General features: G+C 33.8%; 1 protein-coding gene across 2 annotated transcripts in view; it reads right to left on the bottom strand.

Annotated features, from left to right (window-relative positions):
- Positions 1-10,031: 10,031 nt before the first annotated feature.
- LOC126249573 (organic cation transporter protein) overlaps positions 10,032-20,443 on the bottom strand; it is a 704,235-nt gene continuing 693,823 nt past the window's right edge. The window contains exons 8-10 of one of the 2 annotated variants that reach the window (XM_049951238.1): positions 18,755-18,969; positions 16,313-16,503; positions 10,032-10,868 (exon numbers count right to left, since the gene is read on the bottom strand). In XM_049951238.1, coding sequence (XP_049807195.1) covers positions 10,656-10,868; positions 16,313-16,503; positions 18,755-18,969 — 619 coding nt within the window. In that variant the 3' untranslated portion in view covers positions 10,032-10,655. The remainder of the gene's footprint in view (positions 10,869-16,312; positions 16,504-18,754; positions 18,970-20,443) is intronic. The other variant, XM_049951237.1, reaches the window with a different exon arrangement.

The raw sequence follows: 20,443 nt of genomic DNA, 5'->3' as shown, positions 1-20,443 counted from the left end.
ATTCTCACCTTTGCCTTCAATATACACAGTATGAAAATATATTATGTCAAAACTCTTAGGAGTGGCAGAACAGACAGGAACAAGCACTTTAATCGAAATAACTGTAGGTTGGAATTCTGTCTTTTAATGACTACAGGGTTCGGAAATAAGATAATAGCACTATATATGTCACCTGAATATTCCAAACATAATTTGACTTTGTCACTATGTACTTCAATAATTTATCAATATTTATGGGATTGTGACACTTTAATGAGTGAAGGAATGTTACATGATAAATACAGGGCGTTACGAAAAGGTACGGCCAAACTTTCAGGATACTTTCCTCACACACAAATAAAGAAAAAATGTTATGTGGACATGTGTCCGGAAATGCTTAATTTCCATGTTAGAGCTCATTTTAGTTTCGTCAGTATGTACTGTACTTCTTCGATTCACCGCAATGATTTCATACGGGATACTCTACCTGTGCTGCTAGAACATGTGCCTTTATAAGTACGACACAACATGTGGTTCATGCACGATGGAGCTCCTGCACATTTCAGTCGAAGTGTTCGTATGCTTCTCAACAGCAGATTCAGTGACCGATGGATTGGTAGAGGCGGACCAATTCCACGGCCTCCCCGCTCTCCTGACCTCAACCCTCTTGACTTTCATTTATGGGGGTATTTGAAAGCTCTTGTCTACGCAACCCTGGTACCAAATGTACGGACTCTTCGTGCTTGTATTGTGGACGGCTGTGATAAAATATGCCATTCTCCAGGGCTGCATCAGCGCATCAGGGATTCCTTGCGACGGAGGGTGGATGCATGTATCTTCGCTAACAGAGGACATTTTGAACATTTCCTGTAACAAAGTGTTTGAAGTCACACTGGTACGTTCTGTTGCTGTGTGTTTCCATTCCATGATTAATGCGATTTGAAGAGAAGTAATAAAATGAGCTCTAACATGGAAAGTAAGCATTTTCAGACACATGTCCACATAACATATTTTCTTTCTTTGTGTGTGAGGAATGTTTCCTGAAAGTTTGGCCATACCTTTTTGTAACACCCTGTATAACCACTGTGCTGCATGTATTTTGATGATGTATTGTTGCAAATCCAGATCACACTGACAGTTAACAGTTATTCAGTAAGAACCATAAGTAACCATATGGATGAGAGAGGGGGTGGTAGATATGGAGGCAAGAAAATTTCTGTGGGCATTCACAATAAGAAGTGCATTTTCTTGACTTTTCAGGAAGTCCTATCAATTTTTTTATATGGAACTATATTGTATCCATTATGAGTGTCAACCAAAACATACAGTATTTTTTATTCATCCTTACCATACAGAAGTTGCCAGAATGCCATATTACTGTAGGGAACAAATTTACATTTTTTTGGTAGGATGAAGCTATACTTTTGTTTTAGCCACTGAAAATGATATGTATTTAATTTGCAGATTTCTGCTTACTTTCTTGTAGATTTCAGCTCTCAGAGTACATATATATTGACACTTATTGCTTATTCTTTAGATATGGGCTATCTAGCTGATAGCCCATACAATAACAGATGAAAAATAGCTGTTTATATGAATTACGGCTAAACTGATGATCTTGCTGGTAAAGTAATAGCAAATTAATTCATCTTCATGTACAGAAACCTAAAGAAAAAAATAAAACAGAGGATCATAAACTGCTACAGACATCACTGAATAGCCTGTATAATTGTGTTCAAAATGTTTCTGACTTAAATCAGCTATGCACCTGAATACTGCCAAAAATATGTGCAGAGTAAAATTAGACTCTGTTGCCGACAACAAAACATGTCATTTCCTCAAACTAGTGTGATATTTATCACCTTGGTAAATTACATTTAATGTATTTCTCTTTTTACATGTTTGTTACTTCAAGTGATTTGCTTATATTTTTACACGACACAGGTCTACTTTATTTCTCTATAAGAGAGTGAAATTTAATTCATTTTAGCCCTCAGAAAATATACTAAAATAAATATATTTATTGCAAATCATTCTCACATAAATTACAAAGCATATGAAAATAATCTCTGAGTTACAACATCATATGTTTGTCAAGCAGTTCAGTACATTCATCAACACCTCTCAAACTTAGAAAGAAAGTTCATTATTGCTTGAAATACATGAAAGCAATGCCATAGAGGTACAAAAATTTTGGTTACTTTGCTCTGCCATTCTTGATTAAAAACAAGTTTACAGGAAATTTTATTTCATAACAAAATGAAAGTATTCTACATCTTCACTACAGAACAAAATAACCAGACAGAGCAATTCTTTAAATGTGCAGTGCAGTCATTATAGTGAGTTGTATGTTGCATTTCTTATAATTTAGTCAAAATGAGTTTCTTAAGTGTCTTTCTTTTTCATGTGGACCAATGCTGATGGTGGTAATGGATCATGTAATTAACTATTATATTAGTTTCCTGAAAGCCACATTCTTGGTTTGGTATTTATTTAAAATCTGTTCTTAGAAACAGCCAATGAATTTTGTTGAAAATGCATTTGTGGTGGTTTGCAATGAGCTGATGGAATGATCATTTTTTTCTGTTTTGAGTAAATCAACTGAGTTCAATGACTTGCTGTGTATCTAGTATGGAATTCAACTTAGTTTCATTTCATCTTCTGTTTAATGTAGTATTTTCATAAATTTTGTTAAATAATTCATATCATTTGAAACATTTCCAAAATGAGACAACCAATATCAACTTGGTATTTCTTTAAATGCAAGTGTCTTTGTCACCACACTTCATGCTGCATGCAACTAGCAAGTGTTGGGTAACACCATCTTGTACCTTTCATTGCTAATATGTTTTGAACTTGCTGTAACTAACCCTAATTGTCGTAAAGCTTTAAACTATCTCAATTATTTTTATACTCCTGTCTATCCTTGGACTGCAGACTGTGACAGTCTCAGAGTTGCGCATTAACTTTCTGTTCAAAGGTAGCTAATGAAGTTCTGGATCTTTAATTTATCATACCATTTTGCAATATTCTACAAACTTTTGGGTACCTACTGAGCATACTGTCCAAGAGAGAGGTTAGAGAGGTTTAACACACTAACTCTCCTTGCCTTTCTTTTACAGGTGTAGCCTGGAAAAGATGAGATACTGAAGGAAGTATCATATTTTATTCTGTATTGCACATCTTGGCCTTTTGTAGCAATCTTTTCCCATTTTAAGAGGCATGTGGTGAATTTTATGGTCTTTTTTTATTATGCATATCCAGTATAGATTTAACAGTTTTATTGAGATTTTAAATGGGATCTCACCACTTTTCTTTCTTGATGAAAGAATTTTTTGTTAATCCTGTGAGTAATTAAATATGGCACTGTAGCCTGGCTGTACAGTCTTGCCAATATAGTTCATTTCCAGTCCTGTGAAGAGACAGTAGTCTATGATGTCACATTTTCAGACTTTTAAAAGCTGTGTATGTACTACATCTTCACCAGTGTCATGATTTCCATATTTATTATTTACTTAGTGACTTTTCTTAGTGAAAATGTTTCATATACTCAATAACATCTGTTACCTTTGCTAAACAATTACTGTTGGAATGATACTGTGCCAATGTGTTTTGCAGAAATCTTCAGCTGAGTGCACACAATATATACTATTCCCTACTGGTAAATGCTGCAACAAAGCGCAGAATTATTAATTCCCATATCATCCAAACAAAGCTCAATATGGCTGAGGTTTTACCAAAGAAGCATTAAAGTAATTCCTTTTGTCATGTCCACGCTGTGTCAAATATACTGCTGACGTGTTAAGAGTAACTTTTATATCTTTAGGTAAGACATTTACTGTTGTCATTACTAATATACTGACTGAATTATTAGGTGGCTGATGAATCGGTTGTTTTGCAGCTGGGCAGATTGTTTAGCTGTCTCTGATCTTTTATAGCTTCTTTGGTTTATGATTGTCCCAGGGCACTGGTTGTTTAAGTGGCAAAGAACAAACTTGGGTGGTACAATAGTGCTGTTACAGACATTATTCTCTTGTAACTGCATCATGAAAGAGTTCTTAGGCATGCACTCTGCTGATTAACTTTTAGTGACATATTGAATCTCACATCTAACATATTGAAGGCCAAAACATGCAAATACAATATGTAGCATCTACCAGCAGGTATTATTAGTATACAGATGTCACATGCCTCATACAGCCAGTTATAAGACTATCTAGTTAGTAGAATATTCGCTCTCTCTGTCAGCTGATAATGGTAAAGTGGTAGTGTGTTCATTTCATCTGATATAAATGAAATTTTTTGGCAACATGTAATGCAAACTTAATTTTCATTTGAATTATATCTAACAGAAAATTATATCAAACAAAAGACAAGGTACCATTGAAAAAAAAAAAACCTCTGTCCAAACAAGCCTTGAAGGATCAACAGTACTGACCAGCCGCCATGTCACCCTTAGCCCTTAGGTATCATTAGATGTGGATACTGAGGGGCATGTGGTCAGCACACCGCTTTCCCAGCTGTTGTGTGTTTTCATGACTGGTGCCACTACTCTTTAATCGAGTAGCTCCTCAATTGGCCTCACAAGGGCTGAGTGCACCCTGCTTCCCAACAGCACTCGGAAGACCCAGACGGTGACCCATCCAAGTGCTAGCCAAGTCTGACAGCGCTTAACTTCAGTGGCCTGACTGGAACCGGTGTTACCACTGCAGCAGGCCATTGGCAAAGTACCATCTAAGCTACTCGATTCTTCATATTTACTATGACAAAGCAAGTATCTTACATTGCATTGATCAAAGAAGATATTGAGACATGGAATGTGGAGGATGAGTGAGGCAACAAGAACTATTAAGAAAATAGTTATAGTGCAGGAAGCTGACAGTTCTGCCATTTGTGGGGCCAATATATGAAACATATACTAACTCTGAGCAACTGATAGTCAGCATGTGTCTTCATGATTAATGGCGTGGCCAGTGTCTTGAAAAGATATGGAAATTATGAGTTTGAAGACTAAAACAGAATTGAAACATTCAACAGTAGTCATAACATCCCCACTCAATGGCAAAATTTGTTAATTATGTGTGACAAAACATTAAGTGGAACATAGTTGAAAACACAATCAACAGTCAACATAGATTGGAAATTACAGACTTCAAGAAAAATACCTAATGAGTAGGCTAATACATTTCTTTAGAGATATAGCATCAAGTAATAAAGATAACATGTTAATACACAGAATCTAAATCATTAAGAGAAAAATCAACAATTTTTACAATATTTAAGCCTATTTCAAACTTTTTCTATAAATAACTGATACTAATACATTGTACAGACAAATAAGATATTTAAATGCATGTTCTCACAAATAAAATTGACAGTGAATAATATTGAACAAAAATATAACAAATGGTAAAGGAACTACATTACAAAATGCTTATTGATGGTTCTTTTCCTATGATATGAAGAAACAGGACATACTATTCATTAACCTACTGTATCATAAAACAGAAATATTTCTGTTTCAATTAACATAGTGCACATTAGCTTTTAAAGAATAACACAGAGAGTTGTCTTACATGGAAGAGTAGTGAAATTGCTGCCATATTGGCACACATTGACAACAGTAACACTAAAAAAATAGATCATAAGCATCTTTTCACCTCAGGTGGTAGGCATTCCACAAAATCTACGAACACATCTTTTTATTCGAGTAATTTCTCTCTTCTGCATGAAAATTGTGCCTCTTAACTAAAGCAAATATACTTTATTTCCTTCTTGCAATTTGATAATTTATACAGTTGTGTTATGAGGAATACATTGTCCTTACTCTCCTCAGATGTAGTAGCTTCAGTGCCTACAATGTCTTAAATTTCAGTTAATTTGTTAGTAGAATATCTGTAAAGCATTTATGATATGTTTACAATTTGCTGACAGGAGTTACATTTCCTTTAAGTTTACAAGAAACCTGATCATAGTATTTGATAAAGTAACTATCAAAATATGTTGTTTTAATTATGATATGTAAATATGATTTTTTTTCTATTTAATAGTTTGCCCAATTTATTGTGTAATGCTGTGAAGTGCCTGAAGATGTACCCAGTAGAAAAATAATTACAGTAATCATATGTCAATCTCTACAATACTTTATCATTTCAGATGAGAATGTGTCAGTCTTTGTAGATTCTAGTTGTATCTGATAAGTATTGGACAGAAACTTCATCTAACTTTGTAAGATAGACAACTCTTAAACATTTGCAAATAGCAGCTTCTTTTTATTTATGCATATCTTGTCTCTGTTAAAATGATGTATGAATTCTCTGAGCAACTGAATGAACATAACATTATTTCTTTTTCACAAATTTATCCTCTTTCCACATGGTCAGAAGTTGTATTACATATTACAAGAGAGTAGCTGCTTACAGATGCTTTATATCCTTAGAGAGGAAAAAAAGAAACTACATCACACTGTGGGATGTGCAAACAGGCTTCGTGTGTGTGTGTGTGTGTGTGTGTGTGTGTGTGTGTGTGTGTGTGTGTGTGTGTGTGTGTGTGTGTGTGTCACAGCAGTATTCATGGCTGGACCTTCAACAGAGTAAACATAAATGCTGTATTATAACACTGGCCATGCACTAATATTAGCATTCTATCATTACTAAATACTCATACTTGGAAAAAGTGGACATTGATCCCTTATCACACCTTTAAACCACATAAGTACTTTTCAGTATTATTCATAATTTATAATCGTCCTTGGAAACCATTCTCATATGCCATGCTAGTTACTAAAAATATGCGGTACTACACTACATTGTTATTAAGGAATAGTTTTCATTTGCTTTTTTTGTTAATGTTTTCAGGATTTACAAGCAACAATGCATTTATTTACAATTTAATAATTTTTGGAATGTGTATTGCAGAAAAGTGTATAACAGTAACATTAGCCCTTTTTATCCCAATTATCCACAGTGAAGCTATGTTGTAGAGAGAATTGTCAGAAATGGTTGTGTCTTGATATATTTTACTTTCTTCCATTCTTCTACATAAAAATTCTGTGTAAGGAACATGCCTATGAAAAGGTATGCCATTTCAATATTTGATTTCCACTTTGTGTTGGTCCAGATTTTCAACATTTCCACCTACAGCTATATTGGCCTTTTAGCTATGGAAATATTACTTTATCCACACACATACATTTCTTTATCTCCATTATCAATGTCTCAACATTCTATCATTTACAGGAAATTAAAGGACTGCTTGTGTGTCAAAGGTTGCAAGTGTGTGCTGTGGCCTATCTCTAAGCAGAACTATTCATAGAATATCACAAAAGGTAACAAACAAGAAAATACAGTGTCTGTGGTTGTATTCTGCAAATCATTTTCTTCTCTGTACAGCTAAAGGATAAAAAAAATGAATAAATGAAATGCTGTTCTGGAAGAATTATGACTACAAGTTCTCCACATGAAACTACACAGTTTCCTGTATTAGCTAAAAAGTTCTATAAAGTAAGTAATTAAAATACTCTTCAAATGTATATGTTCTATTTACAGTCAGTATTGTGAGGCATCTTATCTAAATACAATATGATGTTTTTATAAATAAAACCAGATTACTACTTGGAAGGTCTGATACCACAACAAAACCTGACATACTTTGGACTCATCTTGAGAAGACATGATTCACTGGAAAAGATCTTAATACTGGGGAAGACCAAAGGTACAAGGAGAAGAGGCAGCAAAGGATGAGATGAATTGTTGGCATCATAAGAGTAATGGATTTCAAACTGGAAAGTCTTATGGAGATGCAGTAGGACAGAAGAAATTTATATGATTTATCTCATGTGGTCAGTAAGAGTCAGAATTGATTAGAGAGAGAGAGAGAGAGAGAGAGAGAGAGAGAGAGAGAGAGAGAGAGAGAGAGAGCTATTTTTATTTTTATTTACATGTCTCACTGAACTGTTTGGGCATCTCACATGTATAATAAATTTTGTATCAGTTGGGACAAAAGTTACAGCGCACACACACACTGTATAGACAGGATGATAAACGTCCCCATTGAAACTGATCTATTTCATGTTTGGCAATTATATTTGGCAATTCACAGGAAATAAATGAACTATCTGTGAATATATATGAGTATTACAGAAGATATAGGTGTTAGTAAAAAAAAAAACCTAATGGGTGCCACCACTAAAAATTAGAGGAAACTCCAAATTATGTATTGGTTTTTGGAGAATGCAGTGGTATACTTGCAGCAGGATGGGCTTTATACTAGTGTCTGATTATATGTGATAATTTAAGACTGTGTGGGGGTCTGAGAATTTGAGCTGGATAATCTCTTTTCATGGCTGTGTTCTTCCAGTTGAGCCATCCAAGCATACCTCGTGGGCAGACACACAGATTTTAGTTTTCTTTTCTCTCCAAGCATACTTCATGGACAGGTTCACAAACCTTAGTTTCCATTTCTTTCCCTGTTCCAGTGTTTTGTGTGGTAAATTTTACTTTATGTAGGCAATGAATACCTTGTGTACATTAGATTTCACAATTTCTTTCTCCACATGAAACTATACACTTTCCAGTATTAGCTACAAAATTTCTATTCATATAGAATGCTTGAGAATAGTACTTGCATTAATCATTGTCTAGCACAACAATGTTTATGTAATTTGTACATAAATGCTCCAAATTGGAGAAAAATACTTTATTGATTTTCTTAATATTTTACTAGTATTTATGGCAGGAAATTCTGAAAGTGTTCATAGCTGGCATTTCTTCTGTTTCAAGAAAGCAGTCATTAAATAATGCCAGTACAGTGCAGTTTGTGTATACAAAATATGTTGAAATAGTTTATGGAAAGCAAGTACCAGTTCCCTATGACACAGAGAGTCGTAAATGAATATCAAGAGGCTCAATGCAGGCTTATTAATGATAAAAGAGAGACAGATTATTTTGTGTTACTTGGCTGCTGTAACTGAAAAGAAAATTAGAGGCAAGAACTGCAGGAAGGTCACACTAAAATGTGAGAACACAAACTACAGGGATATTTTCGATGATAGTTAAAATTTACTCTATTTTAATTGTGATGTCCATAAAATAATGTAGGAGGCTCTTATAAAACAATGTTTCCAGCTATATCATCTAATGAATGGTACCATATAAGGCATAGGGCACTCTTTGGTTTCTAGAGAATTAGGCCAACATCATGTCTTTTATAAGACATAAACTAATAACACATACTTTCTTGAATTTCAGAAACTAGTTCATAAGAACTACATAATAAACAAAACTTAATCAAAAGCTAAAAGATTAATCCTTACTTCAAAGTCATTTTAAATATCACAATATTCTTAATGTATAAATGTAAAAGTAAATAGGTAATACAAAGGATCAATACTTATTTCTAAGCCATTTCAAATACTGTGATATTTTTAGTTGCCATGATCATATCAAACACACAGAAGGATAATTATTTTACTACATTATGGAAAGTATTGATTTGAATTTATGTAATATCATTTTCGTAGTATCGCAATCACATGCTCTTAAATACATCATGTGTATTAGGTTCTTTTGTGCTCATGGCAATCAGGGTATAACATATTTTACACTGTGATTCAAAATAAACAAAATAAATATGTTAATTTTAACAATGTGGTATGCCACACTGTACCACTGAGAGTAAAGTTAAAAATAATAATAAAGAAAGAGGATTTCCAGATGCAGAATTTGAAACATACTGAAATAAGTCATTAGTTGCACATTATTTAACATGCGCCGCATCTGCAATTGGGTATCTTTCACTGTGCTTCTGAGTGTGCTGACTAGGCACATGAGACTGTATACATCATGACTTTTTCCTGCATCATGATACAAAAGATATTCCTTGTCTTGATGAAAATAAAACTGCTGAGATTGTATGGCAGTAGACAGTATTGGAGCAATGGGTACCTCAAAGAGTGAAATTAAATTTTGGGGCAATTAGTAGCAGATTCATATTTATGTAAGATGTAACTGCCTCCAGTGTGAAGCAAACATAGTGCACTGACTCATACTTAATTAGATCTGATTATGTTGCTTTACAACTTTTGTTGACAATTAACATTAAGAACTGATTACAATTATACCTTTTGATGTAATATATTCTGTGGATTATGCATAAGCCATTCTTGTTTCCCCATAAGCCTCTGTTTTCTAGTGTATTTCTTGTGGGCATAGTGGTTGACAGTTTTCTTAACATTTCCAATATGTTATAAAACCAGCTGCAACAGATGGTTTATTGACATACAAAATCTTCCTTTCATAGTTGTTTACATGTTTTTCACAGTCTATCAACAGAAAAAAACATAAACTGAACCCATAAGAAACTGCCTTGTGCTATGATATTCAGCTTCCACACAGTCCTTTCTGTGGACCAGTTTCTAATGTATATGATTGCTAGTCTATAAAATATTTAGTTGAAAACAAAAAGTTCGGAGGTCACAGTACATATTATTTTCCCTTATGGGCACACTAATTTCAGAGATAAAAGTTTAATACTTTTTTTGTATTTCATTCACTGCCATTAATTAACTAATAAAGATAATCCACACATTTGTTCAGGACAGAAAGTATTTCAACTGAAAATATTTGTACTTTAATTTCATTCACACTTTGAACAAGGTTTGTGAAATGAAATACCATTCATTCCATGCTAGCCAGAGGAACTTCATATTTTTCTTTGCTTCTTCCAAAACAACTTGCACATGCTGTGTCTCCTTCCCCAAATTTCTCACCATCTTCTAAAGTTTGAGGCATTGGTTTGTTCAGTGTTTCTGGGAGCAAAAGTGATAATAAGCCTGAAGCAATGGCAATTGTGGCAAAGATAACAGAAGGTAGCTTTTTATCAAAGGAGTCCTGCAAATTAAAAAAGAAAAAATGTTACACATATAAGATATCTTGCACTTAAGGTACAGTTTACTCCTTTGCCAAAAGTATATTTTAATTTACACTCAAAGAAACTTGTTGCTAATATAGAGAATATCATATTATACTTACATGTAATTTATTAGGTCATATGTGTAGTGTGATTAATTTATTGAAATTCAGAAGCACATGAACAATATTAAAATCAAAATTTTCTATGAAGTTAATGTTATTTGCAATTGAATATGATGTAATTAACAGAGAATTTTAGATTCATTTTATGTTATCACTACTGAAATGAAGCTTGAAAAACTGGTATCAGAATTCTGATAAAATTAGCACAGCAATAAAACACACTTTGATAGTTCATTCATTCTGAAATCAATATACCTTTTTAAAATTATTGCTTTACAGGAGGGCAGTGTGGAGGGTAAAAATCGTAGAGGGAGACCAAGAGATGAATACACTAAGCAGATCCAGAAGGATGTAGGTTGCAGTAGGTACTGGGAGATGAAGAAACTTGCACAGGATAAGGTAGCATGGAGAGCTGCATCAAACCAGTCTCAGGACTGAAGACAACAACAACAACAACAACAACAACAACAACAGGGTCTTTTATAAATAACTGAACATGTGATGCCAAATGAGAAGTCACACAAAGTTCTGTGGGCTGTAAAGCATTAGGGGATAGGCTAAATTTCTGTTGTGAAATGTATGATACTGATGATTAAATTCACAGTCTGATACAGAAATGGTTTTGTGATATGTAATACATTTGGTTATATAAATTATATGTTTCCTTTTGAATTGACAGTGATTAATGTAAACATTTCTTTTAGTTATTATCTGACATATACACAAGACATAATCAACTTTAAAAGACATTTTATTTAAAGAAATACAACTGAAATTTTCAATGTAAAAAAGTCACCATTTTTTTGAACATCCCATTATAAATTAAAATTTAATGTAAAGAATAGAAAATACTTTCTTTTGCATTTCTATTACAGTTTCACAATATATTCACATTTACTGTAATTCACTTCTGTTTTGGAAAATTTATGATAGTTCAAAAAGTTTTTTTGTTTTAGTAAATTCGTGAGCTGAACCATAATCTGCAAATAACCTCATAGCATGTGAATGAATTGGTTACTTATTTCTTGTAAGTTCTTGTAACCTCATGTCAACAATGTGAGGTCTGATCAGTCAATTATTCTTATCTTTTGTTATGGACCAATATCAACATTGTAGTGGAAATGAGTTTGAAAAATTTTGTGAAAATATCAAGCCAAAATATGGAAGAGAATAAATAATGAGATACAAACAACTATGTGTTTCATTTAAGTAAACATAAGTACCTGGGACCTGCTGGACAATGATGTAAATTATTTACCACTACCTTCAAGAAAGATGAGTATAAAAAATTAATTCTTTTATAAACATTCTGTCCCTGCTTGAATTAATAAGTGGCAAAATATTAATGTGCTAAATAGAAGTGCACTTCACTTACTGAAATTTATACAACTTGTAAAATGAACTGTATAATTTGAGAAAGTAATTGAATGTTTAAAAAATTTTAATAGAGTTTCTAATTAGGGGAAGGGAGTCTACAGAGTCTATTAGCAACCTTTTTCTTTGATTAAATTTTGATCCTTTACCTATCTGTCTGTTAATGGAATGTGAAGAAAGTTATGTTGAATAATGTGGCTTAAACTATCTAGACTTATTTCTATGGTGCTGTGATATCTTGATATTAAATTTTGCTGCTGATTTATTCAGAAATCTCATTCAGAAATCTCATTCAGAAATCTCATTCAGAAATCTCATTCAGAAATCTCATTCAGAAATCTCATTCAGAAATCTCATTCAGAAATCTCATTCAGAAATCTCATTCAGAAATCTCATTCAGAAATCTCATTCAGAAATCTCATTCAGAAATCTCATTCAGAAATCTCATTCAGAAATCTCATTCAGAAATCTCATTCAGAAATCTCATTCAGAAATCTCATTCAGAAATCTCATTCAGAAATCTCATTCAGAAATCTCATTCAGAAATCTCATTCAGAAATCTCATTCAGAAATCTCATTCAGAAATCTCATTCAGAAATCTCATTCAGAAATCTCATTCAGAAATCTCATTCAGAAATCTCATTCAGAAATCTCATTCAGAAATCTCATTCAGAAATCTCATTCAGAAATCTCATTCAGAAATCTCATTCAGAAATCTCATTCAGAAATCTCATTCAGAAATCTCATTCAGAAATCTCATTCAGAAATCTCATTCAGAAATCTCATTCAGAAATCTCATTCAGAAATCTCATTCAGAAATCTCATTCAGAAATCTCATTCAGAAATCTCATTCAGAAATCTCATTCAGAAATCTCATTCAGAAATCTCATTCAGAAATCTCATTCAGAAATCTCATTCAGAAATCTCATTCAGAAATCTCATTCAGAAATCTCATTCAGAAATCTCATTCAGAAATCTCATTCAGAAATCTCATTCAGAAATCTCATTCAGAAATCTCATTCAGAAATCTCATTCAGAAATCTCATTCAGAAATCTCATTCAGAAATCTCATTCAGAAATCTCATTCAGAAATCTCATTCAGAAATCTCATTCAGAAATCTCATTCAGAAATCTCATTCAGAAATCTCATTCAGAAATCTCATTCAGAAATCTCATTCAGAAATCTCATTCAGAAATCTCATTCAGAAATCTCATTCAGAAATCTCATTCAGAAATCTCATTCAGAAATCTCATTCAGAAATCTCATTCAGAAATCTCATTCAGAAATCTCATTCAGAAATCTCATTCAGAAATCTCATTCAGAAATCTCATTCAGAAATCTCATTCAGAAATCTCATTCAGAAATCTCATTCAGAAATCTCATTCAGAAATCTCATTCAGAAATCTCATTCAGAAATCTCATTCAGAAATCTCATTCAGAAATCTCATTCAGAAATCTCATTCAGAAATCTCATTCAGAAATCTCATTCAGAAATCTCATTCAGAAATCTCATTCAGAAATCTCATTCAGAAATCTCATTCAGAAATCTCATTCAGAAATCTCATTCAGAAATCTCATTCAGAAATCTCATTCAGAAATCTCATTCAGAAATCTCATTCAGAAATCTCATTCAGAAATCTCATTCAGAAATCTCATTCAGAAATCTCATTCAGAAATCTCATTCAGAAATCTCATTCAGAAATCTCATTCAGAAATCTCATTCAGAAATCTCATTCAGAAATCTCATTCAGAAATCTCATTCAGAAATCTCATTCAGAAATCTCATTCAGAAATCTCATTCAGAAATCTCAGTATGCATCAGTCTAACATGACTTATATAGAATTAACTGTCAGAGCTACATCTACATATACAGGGTGTTACAAAAAGGTACGGACAAACTTTCAGGAAACATTCCTCACACACAAAGAAAGAAAATATGTTATGTGTCTATGTGTCCATGTGTCCAGAAATGCTTAATTTCCATGTTAGAGCTCATTTTAGTTTGTTCTTCCACCTACACTCAATGGAGCACGTTATCATGATTTCATATGGGATACTCTACCTGTGCTGCTAGAACATGTGCCTTTACAAGTATGACACAACATGTGGTTCATGTACGATGGAACTCCGGCACATTTCAGTCGAAGTGTTCGTACGCTTCTCAACAACAGATTCGGTGACCGATGGATTGGTAGAGGCGGACCAATTCCATGGCCTCCACACTCTCCTGACCTCAACCCTCTTGACTTTCATTTATGGGGGCATTTGAAAGCTCTTGTCTACGCAACCCCGGTACCAAATGTAGAGGCTCTTCGTGTGCGTATTGTGGATGGCTGTGATACAATACGCCATTCTCCAGGGCTGCATCAGCGCATCAGGGATTCCATGCGACGGAGGCTGGATGCATGTATCCTCGCTAATGGAGGACATTTTGAACATTTCCTGTAACAAAGTGTTTGAAGTCACACTGGTATGTTCTGTTGCTGTGTGTTTCCATTCCATGATTAATGTGATTTGAAGAGAAGTAATAAAATGAACGCTAACATGGAAAGTATGTGTTTCCGGACACATGTCCACATAACATATTTTCTTTCTTTGTGTGTGAGGAATGTTTCCTGAAAGTTTGGACGTACCTTTTTGTAACACCCTGTATACTCTGCAAATCACTGTAAAGTGAAGAGCAGAGGATGAATGCCTTGTACCAATTATTAGGGTTTCTTCACATCCTATTCACATGTGGAGTGTGGGAAGAATGCTAGTTTGAATGCCTCTGTGCACTGTGCAGTTATTCTAATCTTATCCTCATGATCTCTGTGTGAGCAGTATGTAGGGGCCTGTAGTGTATTCCCAGAGTCATAGTTTAAAACCTGTTCTTGAAATTTGTTAGCAGATTTCCTTTGATAGTTTATGTCTATCTTCATGAGTCTGCCACTTCAGTTTCCAGCATTTCTGAGACACTCTCCCCTGAATCAAACAAACCTGTGACCATTCATGCCGCCCCTCTATGTATATGTTCAGTAACCCCTGATTGTCCTATTTGATACAGGTCCCACACTCTGGAACAACACTCTATGACCAGTTGCGCAAGTGATTTGTAAGCAGTCTCCTTTGAAGATTGACTGCACTTCATCAGTATTCTGCCAACAAATGGAAGTCTACCAATTGCTTTACCCACAGCTGGGCCTATGTGATCATTCCATTTCATATCCCTACAAAGTGTTATACTTGGTATTTGTATGAGTTGGCTGATTCCAACAGGGAATCATTGGTAATACAGTCATAGGATACTACCAGTATGTTTTTTCATTTTGTGAAGTGCACAGTTTTATATTTTCAAAGAAAGTTTCCAAATATTTGAACCACTTTGAACTATTATCAAGATCTGACTGAATATTTATGCAGCTTCTTTCAGACTGTACTTCATTACAGATAACTGCATCCTCTGCAAAAAGTATGGGTTTACTATTAACATTTTCTGCAAGGTCATTAATATACAAGATGAACAGCAAGGGTTCCAACACACTTCCCTGCGGCACACCCAAAGTTACTTCTGCATCTGATGATGACTCTCCATCCAAGATGACATGCTGCATCCTCCATATCAAAAAGTCCTCAAACCAGTCACACATTTTGCTAGAGACAGTATGTGATTGTACTTTCGACAAGAAGTGTAGGTATGGTACAAATTGCAATGCTTTTTGGAAATCAACAAATACTGCATCTTTGTGACTGACTTGGTCCAAAGCTTTCAGTATGTCATATGAGAAAAGTGTGTGTTGGGTTTGACATGACCGATGCTTCAAAATGTGAAACACTGCTGTGTTATAGATCTAAACTGCTAATTACACAGACAATTCTGTTTCAGAACATTATATAGCAAAATGAGGCACTGTTTGCATCTCCATTGCATTATGTGTAACTCACCAGAAGTGTGATTAGAGGTGTCAAAGCACCACTGAGACGTGCACACATACTGCCAACACCCAATGCTGTATTGCGCACTACTGTGGGAAAAAGTTCTGCTGTATAGTTGTAGATGATAGCAAATGATCCTGCTATGAAAAACTTTCCAAGCATAACTACTGTAACTGCAGAAACACTTCCTGTTGCTGTCTCTGGAAGTACAATAAATAATTCACATTAAAATTATATGAAAAATATAATATAACTCTGTATGAAGGCTATCATTTAAGAAAAATTTTAAATGCAATAACACAATAGTTTCTAAAAATTAAATTATCATTTTCTACAAAAAAATCACTGTAGTTCTCAGTTGTCAGACTGGAATTAATTAGTACTGCAATGATCAATTCATATTTAAAAAATAAAATAGTTCCTAATGTTACTCTTATTCATCCGCTGCTATAAACTGAAAGCCATTCTGTTTGTTTTTACTTATTGTTGAGCCCCTTATTTTATCTGAGGAAATTAGAACTAACCTCAAAATTATTCAAATAAAAAATATATCGAAAAAAGAAAGCCAATTTATTTGCTGACATACCAATCTACTACAGTTCTTTTTGTGGTAAATCTGAACTAGTTGATATATGACTGACCATTTAAAATGGTGTGTAGTGATAGAATAAATGAATGATTTACTAGAGTACTATCAGCAATGAAATTCAAAATGTGTTTCAAATACAAGAATTTTTAGAAAACCATACAGTAAAATCACTTACTAAAATCTGTGGCAGTAGAATGTACACAGTCATAAACACAAATTAAAAGTAAACCAGTGTATTGATTATGGATACAAATGGTCTTTGGAAGATCAAAATGAAGTTCCCAGTTGTCTCCTGTGTTACAGCAGTAAGCAGCTAAGAGAAAGCTGAAGTGTAATTAAGTATTTAAATAATAATAATAATAATAATAATAATAATAATAATAATAATAATAATAATAATAATAATAATAATAATAGTAATGATAGTTATATTAATAATTGTCAAGAACTATGGAATCAGATTAAGTGAATGATGTTAAAGGCGCGGGAATCATGGAGGAATAAGAAAAGTAAGAAAGACGTGAATTTGCAGAGCAAACAGTATAGCTTGACTGCTAGGTTTCAAAATGTGCTGTCCAACATAGTTATAAACATCTGTAAAATATCCACTATCTAGAGTGAACACTGAGAAGTAGGAATATAGTTTAGAACTGGTGAAAATGCCTAAATACTGCTAAGGAAAATTAGAAGTAAAGCAGCTGAAAATAACAAATTCAAGTGTAAAAGGTGTTTCTTGCCATGTTCTGGAACTTATTGCCCCATGGTTTTTATTATATTTGCACCTCAGTTTCCAAATATAACTGAAAATGAATGCACACTACTTGAGACATATTAATTTGTTAACTGCTCTGTTTCCCTCTTAACAAAGCATCCTTAATTAGATGTCATGTTCACCACTAATATGTGTATTTCTTCTTGCCAGTTCTTCAAAATGAAGCATACTTTTTATATTTTTCACTTTTATTGACAGACCAAATGGTATTTTCAAGCACTGGTTAATGTTTGTGTATGTTACCATTAGTAACCCTTTTTCCAACTTTTCCTCTTATTTTTCTCTTTTTAATCTCTTACTTTCTTTCATAATATTTATTTTGTTTTTCACTACCACTGTTATAATGTAAAATGATAATACTCTTACATTATTCATATAGTTGTTATAGCAAACTATGTAATAATTTTATATGTAATGCAGACTGTTGGCCAGGATTAAAAAAATAAGACCTGACAAGTTTATCTGATCTTGCATAAATTTGCTAATACATTAGGGCACCAGTAACTACCTTATACATTATAGAGGATGATCAGAAACATTGTGTAAAAATTGCTAGGGTGTTACAGGGTAGGTCATAGTAAGAACTAATTGTTAAGAAAACAATTCCATATGTTGCACTGTTTCAGTGTTAATCATCATTGAAATTAGCCAATCAGGCCATTACACATGCAATTTCAAGTGGCTCACCAGCCTTTTGTTTGGCTTTGATCCTTACTGCCATCTCATATCCAGTTTTTGTATTGCTCTCTTGTTCAGTTTTAGGAAACCAAAGAAAGAACACATCTGGTGAAACTGTTCCTGGTGGGCCACTTCAATTTGCTTGTGCAACTACTTGACTGGCTAACTCCAGTGCTAATTAACTCAGAAAAGTGTAGCATATAAATTTTTTTTCTTAACAGTTATTTCTCAGCACAACCTACTCTGCAACAACCTTACAAGCTATCCAGACTGTTTCTGAGCACTGTGTGTAACTACATTAGATTTATGGACATTGTGTTATGTTATATACTGTAGTATATACTCTGAGCAAATAGAATATAATGTATTTACTTTTGTGAATAGAGAAATTTAGAAAACACTGTTGACATACCTTGTGGAATGTAGCATGCTATGATACAGCATATCCCACCCAGCAGCATTAGTGAGCTAATAAGCGAACGTCTTCCAGTACGGTCCATCAACAAAATAGTCATGATATAACTGGGTATTTCTACCAACCCAAGAATGAATAAAATTAAATATGGATTTCCTGCAAGATTCCCTGTGTTCAGGGACAAACCATAGTATGCCAGGCTATTAGCAAACCTGCAAAACAGAGACCATAGACCTTGTAGATAATATTTTTGTGATTCATTGTATTTAAATGAATTATGCATTATGAAATTTCTAAAAGAACGGAAATATCTCTATTGAAACCAAAATATGCATCCACAAGCAGAATATTCCACAGAAAAATGTTTGGAGCAGTGAAAGACCAAATCACTGGAGACTGGCATATCAAAACAATAAACAAGAACTCTATGGCCTAATTAAAGAACCTGACCATGTAACAAGAGAATGAGATTCTAAGATGATGTGGAATAGAACTTAATTTACTTGAAAATTTCTAATTGGAGAGAACATTGTAAAAACAAACAAGTTTGGGAAACATTATGTCTGCAGCAAAGAGATTATGTAGCTTGTAATTCCTTAATAATAAATAATAATTGTATTTAATTTTGGAAAAGTATTATAATTTTGTATGAAATGTTACTTTTAAGTAGGTGTCTGTGTTATATTCCTAAGGGATTCAGTGTATTTCCTAGTCCTTAATGAAAGTCTGTCTCCTTTAGTTGCTTCATTTTCTGAAACATTTTTTTCAGAATTTTACATTACACTCAACAACTGAAGAAGATATAGTTACTGCATTGGAAAGAGAATGTGCCAGTCACTATAGTGACTGGCATATTATGTGAGTGGGAGTTCATCAGACTTCGTAGTGGTTTTGCAATGATAGACATAAAATTGGCAAGATGTATGATATCACAGCAGTTGATTGTCACCAAATCACAGGTGCCTGTGCATGGGACAATCAACCTCTAAGATCAAGCTGGCACTGTGATTTTCATGAGTCATCTTGTCAATGCTGCACCACAAATACCTTACTTTGAGGAGATCTACCTCTACAAGTATCCACTAGCATATGCAACAACATGTTAATAACAAGAGTTGCCACCAACTACACAGTGTAACAGAAGAGAGAGAGAGAGGTCATAACACAGTAAATTACCACTTCAGTGCTGGCCAACAGCAACCACTGAGCTGCCATACTATCCAGAACCAGTTTCACATTATAGGAATCAGAGACTACAGTCCCACATCAGTACCTATGCTCATCACATCTTACAGGGCACACATACTTTAGCCTGGGAACAGTAACACTATCACTGGACACCCAAAGTGTGAGAAAATGTTGCCTGGTCTGATGAGTCATAGTACATATTGGTAAATGGTGATGACAGGACCATTGAAAGCTATATGAAGTAATGCACCCTATTTGGAGGATGAGCATGAAGTTAGATATGTGTATATGAAGAAAGAAATGGTATTTGTTGCCCAGAAAAGAATTCAACATTCCTTCAAATAAGTTGCATCAATAGTATGAAAAAGGTGGCTATGATATCTAGTAGTGCCCCACATCATGTGGAGCATTTATTTAGTATGACATTGAATAATGCCCATTGGGAGATTGTTTTCACCTCTACAGTATCACATGAGGTCATTACTATAATTCACAAGG

The sequence above is a fragment of the Schistocerca nitens genome, chromosome 3 (genome assembly GCF_023898315.1).
Source record: "Schistocerca nitens isolate TAMUIC-IGC-003100 chromosome 3, iqSchNite1.1, whole genome shotgun sequence".
In the NCBI taxonomy this organism is placed as follows: Eukaryota; Metazoa; Arthropoda; class Insecta; order Orthoptera; family Acrididae; genus Schistocerca; species Schistocerca nitens.
This window is presented reverse-complemented; position numbering and strand designations above follow the sequence as displayed.